General features: G+C 41.5%; 1 protein-coding gene across 6 annotated transcripts; it reads right to left on the bottom strand.

Annotated features, from left to right (window-relative positions):
- rabgef1l (RAB guanine nucleotide exchange factor (GEF) 1, like) lies at positions 1-8,981 on the bottom strand. 6 transcript variants are annotated; one of them, XM_079609662.1, is made up of 10 exons: positions 8,204-8,981; positions 7,406-7,456; positions 7,196-7,372; positions 6,986-7,125; positions 6,551-6,714; positions 6,327-6,408; positions 4,409-4,541; positions 3,982-4,073; positions 2,840-3,096; positions 1-846 (listed from the first exon to the last, which is right to left on the bottom strand). In XM_079609662.1, exons 2-10 carry the CDS (start codon positions 7,453-7,455, stop codon positions 478-480), a joined length of 1,464 nt encoding a protein of 487 aa, XP_079465788.1. In that variant the 5' UTR covers position 7,456; positions 8,204-8,981; the 3' UTR covers positions 1-477. The 6 variants fall into 6 exon arrangements, with proteins under 6 accessions (XP_079465788.1, XP_079465790.1, XP_079465787.1 ...); XM_079609664.1 differs by lacking the exon at positions 7,406-7,456 and having other exon boundaries at positions 8,254-8,978; XM_079609661.1 differs by having other exon boundaries at positions 7,196-7,456; positions 8,254-8,978.
- Positions 8,982-11,647: the final 2,666 nt, after the last annotated feature.

Below are 11,647 nucleotides of genomic sequence, written 5' to 3' on the forward strand. Positions count from 1 at the left end.
TGCAAAAAACGATGGTCATTTATGAATCATCCGTCTAACGTCACACTGAATTACAAGTGATCATACATTTAAAAACAAGATAATCTATACATCTATATCAGAATCAAAACATTCCCAGAATGAACAAAATAATAAGAAATATAAATAATAAAGAAATTAAACTTGTTTTTGGGACTGTTAAGATTTTTTGGCATTGTAACATAATTTCCAGAACAACATTAAACAGTTATTTATCCAGTCTCATTCTCAGTAGTGATTCTCATTACTGCAATACTTACATTTATATTTACACAAATTAAACGCAGAACAGCAAAAACCACCCTGATGTATAAATACTTTATAATATTTTTCTCTCACAATGACACAAAAAAATCGTAGAGGTCATAAAACTATACTTCAAATTCTGGTGTTCTGACTGTGGAGAGAGATGACGGCCGACCCCCTTCTGAAGACGCGGTGTTGAGCGAGATCCCGCCACTAGCTGGAGAACTTCTGCGGCTGTAGCGGAGGAGGCAGGCCATCGCCGCCGATGTTGTCCGAGTCGATGGTGGAGGAGGCAGAGGCGTGTGTCCGTACAGGAGCCGCGTCCAGAATGCCCATTACAGAGAGCTCCTGGCCCTCGCTCCACTCGATGAGGTCGGCCTCCTCTGGCCCGCGCTCCCCTGTCCGCGGGGCCGGCGGCGGGGCGCTCGAGCTGCTCGCGGAGCCGTTCTGTGAGCCGTGACCGGACGAGGAGGCCCTGGGGCCCGATGGAGACGCAGAACCAGACATGTAGAGCTCAAAGTCCTCCTGGCTCAGGTTCAGCGACTGCGCATCCAGCTTCTCGATGAACGCCACGGCACAGCACTGCAACATGATCACAGAAACACACGTGATTCTGGGGCACAAACACAGCAAGACGACACACACACTAGTGCCTCTAGTGATGTGATGAACCATTACTTATGACTATGACAGAAGTCTTAGGGATTTATTCTCATTTAGTTCTGAAAGTAGTTTGCGTCTTAACCGAGCGGCAACCTTCCAGTCTCTCTCGTGAAGCCAACACTGAAGTGACTTAAACTGCAGTTCATCCACTGGCCACTAGAGGCCGGCTGCAGAAGAGACTCAATCCCATAGGACCCCATGTTTAAATGCCCAACTTTACAGCAGACATGTTTACAGCCTGGTGCAAAAACTGGTTTTGGTCTATATAGGTCATTTTGCTGTTCATGAAAACTGTGAGGAGGGTGAATTTTTTCATAACTCATCCGTTTAAATGATATGAAGCCTTAAAGTTGTGCATCATTAAGGGCGTGGCCACTTGAGTGACAGGTGGATTTCCGCTGATGTCACTACTAGCCGTTTGTCTGCTGTGTGTTAGCGTGAGCGGCCCGATCACAGAAACACACGTGATGTGAGGACTCACTCAGGTCTTCATCACTAATATACTACAGGGTTTCTGCAGATAAACTGTACAATTAAATTCCAGGACTTTCAAGCACTACTTTTCTGGTTTTCAAGGACAATCAGAGATCTCACTTATCAAACAATATTTTAATTATCTTACAAATTATAAAAAAAGGTAAATAGATCAATAAAAGAAATAAAAATACAACAAAATGGTACAAATAAAGTGCAGCACATGCAATGGCTGTGGTAACTGGAACCATAAAAAGGATACTATGAAAAAGATATCGCTTTCCTTATTCAAACTGATTTCTTTCTCCCTTGAATATATATATATTGAGCTGAAGAAAGAAAGCTGTATCATATACTTGAATAATTATATGAGCAATATCACACTCATAGCCATGCTAAATGGCTCTATATCTAAAAGAAAAAATGTCCAGGGTGCTCAAGGAGTTCAACATAAGGAAGTTTTTTGAAGGTGCTCTTTGGGGTTGGGAATTCAACAAAATGTAATAGAAGGAAATCCAAGGCACTCTTCTTTGGAAATGTATAAAAAGCCTTTATTAGATTGGCTATTTCATAGAAGAAAATAAAAAAAAACATGGGGAAAAAAACAACCCACGCGTAGCGGCTCTATATCTATATCCAACTGGTGTGAAAAGATTGTTTTATCAATAAAATTAAACACTATTTTCTAATATAGCCTGTATTGTCTTGCAATAATTCAGGCACTTTTCAAGAAATATGGTGGTTTCAAGGTCAGGAGTTACTGATAATTCTTTTAAGGCCAGACAAGTAATTTGTTGAGGTCAATTTATAGAGAAAGACAACACGCCTGCGCAGAGTGCGCACATATATATTCAAGCGCGCATCCCTATAGACTGAACACGTAATACGCATGTGCACGCCGGCTGCGCTTTCACAGATTCACGTGTTTTTAGTTTACGCGGAGATAACGTTTTTGTTTAATTTTCAACGCCTGCATCTTGAAACCTATTTCATGGTCTGTGTTCTCGAGCCGGCAGGCACTGTTGTTGAGCGGCGGAGTGTGTTGAGGGTTTTCTGTGAGAGCGGCGTCGTGTTAGCGGCCACTAAGTTAATAACTAATGATCGTTGCAAGGAAGTGAATCAATCAAATCTAACTTTAGCTGGACAATAACTTTACTCTAGAGCTGCTGTAAAGCCAGAACAATCTCTGCTACCGTAATCTCCTGTGATCACTGTAAAGCTGCTTTGAAACTCTATATTGTTAGAAGCGCTGTATAAATGAAGGTGACTTGACTTAAATTTAAAAAAGTCAAATTGAAGCACCTTGTTACTAGTGCTTCTAGTGATGTGATGAACGATCTATCACGGAGTTGTGACTATGACAGAAGTGTAATGGATTTATTCTCATTTAGTTCGCACAATCTGAAAGTACTTTGCGTCCTAACCAATGAGCTCTCACCAGGTTGGTGAAGTAGTACCCGTCCTCGCCACTCATGATGCGGCTGGGGTTGCAGTAGCGGGTGATGTACTGGATGTTGGAGTGCAGGCGCGGCGGGTTGGCCTTCAGCACGATGTAGACGAGCGCGGGCAGAAAGTCGTCCGCTGAGGCGGCAGCTTTCACACTGCCCTGGACGGCCGTCAGGATCAGTTTACTACAGCGCGTGACGCACGCCAGCTTCTCCTTGGGGACCTTCTTAGAGTCCAAGTTGATCAGGTCTATTCACAAACACATTAGAAGACGGTCACCATTTATTCCTGTGATCAAAGCTGAATGTTCAGCGTCATTACTCCAGTCTTCAGATCACATGACCCTTCAGAAATCATAGTATGATTAAAGAAAAGTATTGATTTCTTTTATCCTCTTTTCTTTTTATTTCTTTAATGTATAATGTTGCACAAGCTTTCTATGTCAGATAAATGCTGTTCTTTTGACTTTCTATTCATCAAATAATACTGATTTTTTCACAAAACATAGCATAACTAGAATGAGCTTCATCATACAATATATCATCCTGTTTTTATCAATATGATATTCTAATATCGCTCTAGATCTGTCTCACACCAGCCGCCGAGCGAACGCACTGAGTAACATTATAACACAGCTTTCAACACACTATAGATGTATTTAATATGATTGTTAACCGTGTAAAACAGCGCTGCGTGACCCACACACACACGACTAAAAGAGCGGAAGCGGCAACTGCAAAACGTTCATACTGTGCCTTTAAAGGGATAGTGAAACTTCGGTCATCATTTACTCAGCGTCATGTGCTTCCAAACCTGCATGAGTTTCTCTCTTCTGCTGAACACAGTATTTTGAAGACAGCTGACGCACACACTGACTTCCATAGAAGGAAAAAAAAATACTATGGAAGTCAATGTGTGCTGTCAAATATCTGGTTGTGCACATTCTTCAAAACATCTTCTTCTGTGTTCAGCAGAAGAGAGAAACTCATGCAGGTTTGGAAGCACATGAGACTGAAGTTTCACTGTTCGAGTGAACTATTGCTGTAATGTTTCGGCTGATGTAGCGACACATGCGTGTGTATTGATTACTGCAGTATCGATTACTGCCGGCGTCAGCAGTGAGTGTGTCTGTACCTGTTATGGCTCTCTCCACACTGTCCGATACCTTAGGGATCTGCTCGTCCAATGGGACACACAGCATCGCAATGGACACCCAGTGCAAAGCCCTGAAACACACACACACACACACACACGACAGTGTTAATCTTTACTCTTCTCATTTCATCGACGGATGCTTCCAGCATTTATGTTTTTTGGGGAGGGTTGTTATATTTATGTGATCTGTTTAACCAATATTTCCACATTTATTTATTTGTTTAATTTATACATGTTTTCTACTTTCTTTATTTCTTTTTTTATTATTATTATTATTATTATTTATTTGTGATGTAATATTTGGCCGTCCCTGAACCCCTGGATCTTTTGTATTCTGTAAGTAAATGTTTAAATAAATAAAAAGCGAATAAAACCCCCAAACAAACGGTGGATGTCTGCAGCGCACCTGATTCTCTTGCGGATGAGCAGGTCCTTCTTCTCGTCGTCCGAGTGCTCGGGGCAGAAGAGCTGCTCGTACAGCCGGCCCATCACATAGCGCTCCACCTCCTCCATCACAGTCTCCATCACTTCTGGAGAGCCTGAGCACATGTACACAGCCGTCACACACACACTGCACTGGCGAGAGAGTGTTTCATTCAGAGAGAGTCCCTCACACCATTCCTCATACATCACAGCCCGTTTCATTAAAGTCCCTGTAGTCACTCGTTTTATCCCTTAAAACTCATCTTTGAGCACCAAAATCATATTTAAAAGTTTTTTTCCATGAAAAAAATGTCTTCTTGTCTAAAGCTAGCTTGAATGTAACTCGACACTCTTGCCTTATTTAGTATTCGCGGTTCTATGAATATGCAAATGAGCCCCGCCTCCACTCACTCACAGCAGCTCTGGGGGACTTTAAGTGTTATGACTGGTTCAGATTACACGATTTTAGCCCGATTTTGGCACGATTCGTTGGACGTAGGGTGTCGTGGGGATTCGTAAACGACAACGGGCGTTGGGACGCAAGATTTGATCGTTTCATCTCGTATAGTGTGTCATAGTGGGCGACAACGTACATCGCGTCTGCGGTGCTTCAAGACATCAAGACAAAAAGACTAGCGTGTTTGATTTTTTTTCGGTCCTCCACGACGAGAGTGAGTGAGCGAGCGAGACAGAGTGTGTGCTAGTGAGTGTGTGTGTGCTAGGCTAGGGTGACCACCTGGATATTGCTCTGTTGCAGGTCAGACCTGATTTCACGGGACATGAGGGAGAACTTACTATTATTATAGGTGAATAAATATTGATTTTATATTAGATGTCTTTATTGCTAATAGGCTTTATAAAGATGTTAGTCTATGACGGCGCTGACTGGCGCTGTGAACGTCACTAATAATATAAAACTCATTTTAACAGCACAAGTCTATTCAATCTAAATAATTAAGTGAAAATAATAATCCAATCGCTAAAAAAGCACATTTCCAAATAAACACATAAATTAAAGACTACAGATTAAATGCGTTCTTACCGGATTCAGTAGCCTATATGTGTCTTTTCCATGCGTGATGGTGAAACTTCAGGCATACACCGCAATCTCCTTTTTTAGGGTCACCTGTAACTGGTTTTAACCATGTATATTTTTTTCTCCCATTCCTTATCATACGAACAAAGACGCTTTTTCTTCTCGGGAGCTCCGGATAGATCCATTTTCTGTTGCAGATGTGTGTTTTTTTTTTCTCAGTGTTTGTTATCCCGCTCTAGAACCAATAATAACGGCTGCGCATGTTCAGTGTTTTCTTATTAACATTTTTTTTGTAGAATTGTAATTTAAAAGGACGATGAAATAAAATGATGCAGACAAAATTAAAATGCGGGACACTGCTTATGACTTGCGGGACAAAGCTTCAAACTTCAGGACTGTCCCTCACCCTAGTGTATGTGTGTGTGTGTGTGTGTGTGTGTGTGTGCGTGTATACGTGTGAGAGACGAGTGAGTGCGTGTGTATATGACATCATGCGAGTGAATGTCTGCGACGGCACGCGATGACTGGTCAGAAAGCAACGTGTAGTCTGACATGTTTCTTGTCCACGACACGACAAGATTTTAGGATTCAAAATCGCGTAACCTGACACAGTGACTATCGTAACCGACAAAAAAATAACGTAATCTGAACCAGGCATTGGAGTGCTGAGTCGACAGAAGTGTTCGGTACAAATAAACAAGCGTCACGATCAATGTTTAACTCGGTATACAGACTACTGCACATTTCTCACGCGAATCACACTGATGCGCTACGGTTTGTTATTTAAAGTCTCATTTAAAAACTGTGAAAACCCAAAAAGCGAGTTTGTGGCGTATCATGTTGTGCTGGATTTTGCATGTCGCACCTTTTAAGTTGGTCTGTAGGTATTCAGACATGTTCTGATAGAAATCCTGCACAGAGTCTGAGAGATCGTCACACACAACAGCCTACAACGCAAACACAAAACAAGCAGGCGTGAAGGTCAATAAAAACTAGAATATGATTCATAAGGTCTGGTTGTAGCGGACAGCATACAAGCTTTTATTGCATCCAACAACTGTGGGAAATATCATTGTAGATGTTGTGCACCTTTCTGCGTGCGACGTTCTCGGTGAAGGCATGGCACTGTTTGAAGATGTCGTATCCAGGTCTCTGGAAGGGCTTGAGGAAGTCGATGAAGGTCTGCGTGACGTGGTCTGCCTCTCGGCTGAGGGACGAGCTCTGGCTCGCGGGCGTCTGTGCGGCTCCGGCGTCTGGCAACCACAGTACAGTCGAGCGTTCATGAGACTGTTTGTGCCCTCAGCAGCTCATTTGCATTTAAAGCGACACACACACAAAAACGGCGTGTTTTTACTCGCCCTCAAAAAGTGACTATTTTAACATGCTATAAAAAAATGATCTGTGGGGTATTGTGAGCTGAAACTTCTCATACACACTCCGGGGACATCAGAGACTTATTTTACGTCTTGTGAAAAGGGCATTATATGTGACTCAGTGTGGTCAGTAAACTGGTGGGGGTCGTACCTCTCCGTGCGGGTGTTTTGGGAGCGGGTGTGAAGAGCCTCTTCACCATGGGAACGGTGTGTGTCCTGGAGGCTGCGGGCTGTGGTGGCGCCCCCTCCTGGCTGCTGGCGTACGCTGCTGCTTCCTCCTCTCTCTGTAACCTGACACACACACACAGCAGCTGAGCACAACTCAACACAGCCCCACACACACACGTGCGCGCACACTCACCTCTCGGCCAGCGCGCGGTCCTCCTCAATCTGCTTGGCTCTCGTACACTGGTTCTGCTCGCGCCAGCATTTGGAGCAGTGGCCCTGCCAGACGGCGTTACCGTAGTAACCGCACCCGCTCTTACACATGAGGTCCGACTGCTGGACGCTGAAGCCCCTGCGGTGCTGAGAGTTCATGCTGAAACACACACACACACACACACACACACACATGAGGTCCGACTGCTGGACGCTGAAGCCCCTGCGGTGCTGAGAGTTCATGCTGAAACACACACACACACACACACACACATGAGGTCCGACTGCTGGACGCTGAAGCCCCTGCGGTGCTGAGAGTTTATACTGAAACACACACACACACACACTCACTCACTCTCACACACAGATGAACTAGTGCATTGACACACACACACACACACACACGAGTTCTGAGAGTTCATGCTGAAAGACACACACTGTCTCTCACACACAGATGAACTAGTGCATTGACACACACACACTCACTCACTCACAGATGAACTAGTGCATTGACACACACACACACACACACACACACACACACACACACACACACACACGAGTTCTGAGAGTTCATGCTGAAACACACACACACTTCAGTCAGTGCTGTTAAGTGACAGGGCGCTGCCATTCATTCACATGTGTAATGCTATGATATTTTCTGATTAGTCATCAGTTTCATAAAAGCCATGGTAATGTTACATAAACACAAAAGTCACTATTCAGCACCACAGTGTGTGAATACATGATATTATGACCATTAACTTACACCCTCTCTGTACCATAGTAAAACACGTTAACAGTTAATGATAGTCTTATGAGAAGATTAAACGAAATACATCTTCTCCAGAAAACTCTAGTGTATTTACATTGAAATTAATAACGCTGAATTTACAGAAATATCAAGTGTAATTCTTCGCGATCGGCAAATAAGTTCATAAGCGAGATCTTCCGAAGTTATTATAATAACAACAATAATGTTCTGTCTTACGTGTGAAACTTGTAGAACAGATGTGAATACTGAAAATGTATATGATATACTTTAAACTGTCCAGCGAGCTCAATAGATCACGAATAGCCAGTTTCTGAACGTCATTGATGTTTTGATCAATGTATTTGTGTTGTTGACGGAAATCCCTTCACCGCCGGAAGTGATGTCGGTGTATGCGCGCCAGTCGCCAAAATAAAAGTCCAAAATAAAATAAAAGACCATCTGCGCATTTGTTGGGGCCGCTGAGAAGAACTGGATTGCTCTGGAAAGAAGTAACTGATTTTCTCTGCTTACAACAAACCTTTTATTTTTGAAATAATTAATACTGTCTTTTGATTTGTGACTCAGGGTCAAAGGAGATGGATGATGTTAAAACTGCTAACTCTCTGTGGCCAGTTCTAGGGCTGGAGAAATGAAGCCTCTTGAAGCTGTGAAACTTTTCTCGGATTGCAGTGCCATCATGTGGCAGGTCAAATTTACAGCAACCCGAGTGCGCACACAGCTCCGTTGTTTTTATCCATTGAGCACAAATAAAAGCCTTACAACTCTAAATGTTCAGTTTTCTGGTAATAAAATTCACATATTAAAGTGTTGCAATAAATTAAATGTAATAATAATAAGTTAATGGTGGTCTAAATGTTTTATGGTTTTTAAACTGCTTATATGGCAGAATATATGATCATGTAAATATGTTAGTAAAAAGACTTGATTGAACTTCCATAAACCTGTAGAGTAGTGGTTTGTGACTGGAAAGAAAGTGAGGCTTCGTTTTTCGTTGATCACATATTTTCCTGAAACGCTGGTTACGTCAACTGTGGTTCTGTGAATTTCGGATGACCGACATTATTAATTAGTGGATAACCGCAGCGGCAACCGAATAGGTAGAAAAAATATACCAAGTCACATACTTTTTTTAAAGGGACAGTGTGTAGGAATTTCTCCCATCTAGCGGTGAAATTGTATAGGCCTAGCATTCAAACGAAGAGTGCTCTCTAGCTCCTCGCTTTTTCAAACGCGTGTTGCAACTACGGTAGCCGTTATGCACCAAGAAGCTATGACATCAATAGCCCTTCGTCAAGTTTAACCAGGGTTGGGGAGTAAAGGAATACATGTAACGGCGTTATGTAATCAGGATACAAGAATCCAGTAACTAATCCGTTACAGTTACGTCAAAAAATTTAGTAATCAGATTATAGTTACATTTTGAAAAAAGGGGGAATACTTTCAGGATTACAATGGTTTAATTTAAAACTTAATAAATCCGTATTTTGGCATAATAACACTATATTAAGCGCTGCTTAATTATACAGTAGTTCCTGGTTCTGTTGCCAGTAATGACTCGCGTGTGCCACCCGCTGGTGCACGCGCTAATAACAGCCGTCTACAGTCTCCTCAGACGCAGATTGACTCACTGCTGCTAGTAACGATGCTGCCCGCGGGTAAAAACGCTTTCAACTCATGGATGCTGTAATCTGTAGAAATTAGGACAGTATCTTTTTTAGTACCCAAAATGTCCTTTCTTAATCTCTTCTCTCTTAACGGGATGTTCGCTGTCTAGGTAACACAGGGGAACTCCCACTGCCAATGCCCAAGTTCAGTCAAGCAAATGAAGAAAGATCACGGCTTTAGTCAACATGTAGGCCCATTGTAAAATAAACTAATATTTAGATTGTGTGTAGAATTTTTAAATGTTGTGTTTTTATTTTTTCCTTGTACATGTTAGTTAAAAATAAAACAAAATATTCTGTAATAATACCATATAGCCACTAGATGTCTGTATAGTCCTTTACGTAAATATATATTCAGGGCTGTGAAATTCTTAATAAATAAGTTTTTTTTTTTTATAATAATATTTTACCTTGAAGTAATCCAAAAGTAATCAGATTACATTACTTTCATATTGTGGTACTTGGATTACGTTACTGAATACTTTTTTTATTAAGTAGTTTGTAACTGTAACGGAATACATTTTGAAAGTAACCCTCCCAAGCCATACGCTACATGTTCTACTGTTATGCTGTCTATAGGCTATAATGAATTACACAACCAAGCAATGAAAAAAAGTTTGTAATTTAGATCGTAACATTGACTTACCCGCCGAGAAGAAAGCAGGAAACTTCAGAGTCTTTCTCCTTCATTCGCTCTTTCCACCTGGGTAAAGCTATCCCGATATATACCCTCGGTGTTTGAATTCGCCGGTCACATTTCCTTTTAAATAAAATTTTGGCATTTCTCCTGTGGCTCAGCATAAGTATGATCCTGAATTATGAAGTACCGTGCAGTGCAACCTTTCAGATTTGCCGGGGCAGTGACACACATTACGCCTCTCTCCTCGTCCGCTTCAGCCGCTGTCAGTCATGTGACGCTGGCTCTGGACGAAAACGTGTTGAGGTAGCCTTGTGCTTTTTGTCCCTCTCTGCTATTATAATATTTTCAAGATGGAGGAATGACATGGAAGCCTCCGTGGAGTTACCCGTCCCATGTAAATAACGGTAAGAAATTCTTAGCGTACGAGGATAAGTCGGATCATTGGGAGAGGTAATTGTACACCATTGAGGACATATTTATGAATAAAGACATTAGGTGCGCTTCCATTACAGATTTACACAAAACTTTTGCGATATTTTCTAAATGTCGATAAAAAACATATTGCGAAATGACGGCGTTTCCATTAACCGATGTTATGCAACTAAAACGTCATTTTTCCCTCTCGCGATAATCATTCCAAAAATCATGGCAACGAAAGTTTGTAGGTTTATATATTGTAGCCGCCACACTAGCCATTATTATGAATCAAAGGAGATTTATGTGTGTTATCCAAGCATCAATGGCAAGGAAAGACTCTTATACTGTGAGCACATATGAGGAGTTTCTGTGTTTCTCTTCATTTCTGCTTCGAGGTCTTGATTGTGGCGTTTCTTTGAGGTTTAGAATCCAGTATTCCTGTAATTCTTTTGTCTTTTATGAATTTAATAAAGAACTATGTCTTCTGTCAAAACACACCGCGTCATCTACATCAGGTGACTGTAAATGGGCAAAAACTGTTTCCATTGCAGTTTTGCGAAATATTTATTTTTCTAATTGCCTGAAAAACCACCTCATGCGAGCATAAAAACATTTTTGCGATAAATGGGAGTTTTTGCAAAAATTACATGTTTCCATTAAGCGTATTCTCAATTCTCAATTTCAATTTGCGCAATTTGAAGGGTACTGGAAACGCAGCTATTGATCTTAACTAATAAAATACTTACAAAAACTACACATTGTCCTTTTTTTAACATATATGTGCAAAAAAAATAGCTTAAAACAATATTTTCTAATAATATATCTAAAAGAGTAAAATGACTTGCATCATGCTGTCCCCTCCCCATAATGATTGTCTACTCCCGCCTTTTGATAAAACCAAAAAAAAAAAAAAAACGGTCTCCTCTCTCCTGGCAACAA

The sequence above is a fragment of the Phoxinus phoxinus genome (genome assembly GCF_949152265.1).
Source record: "Phoxinus phoxinus genome assembly, chromosome: 4".
Classification (NCBI taxonomy): domain Eukaryota; kingdom Metazoa; phylum Chordata; class Actinopteri; order Cypriniformes; family Leuciscidae; genus Phoxinus; species Phoxinus phoxinus.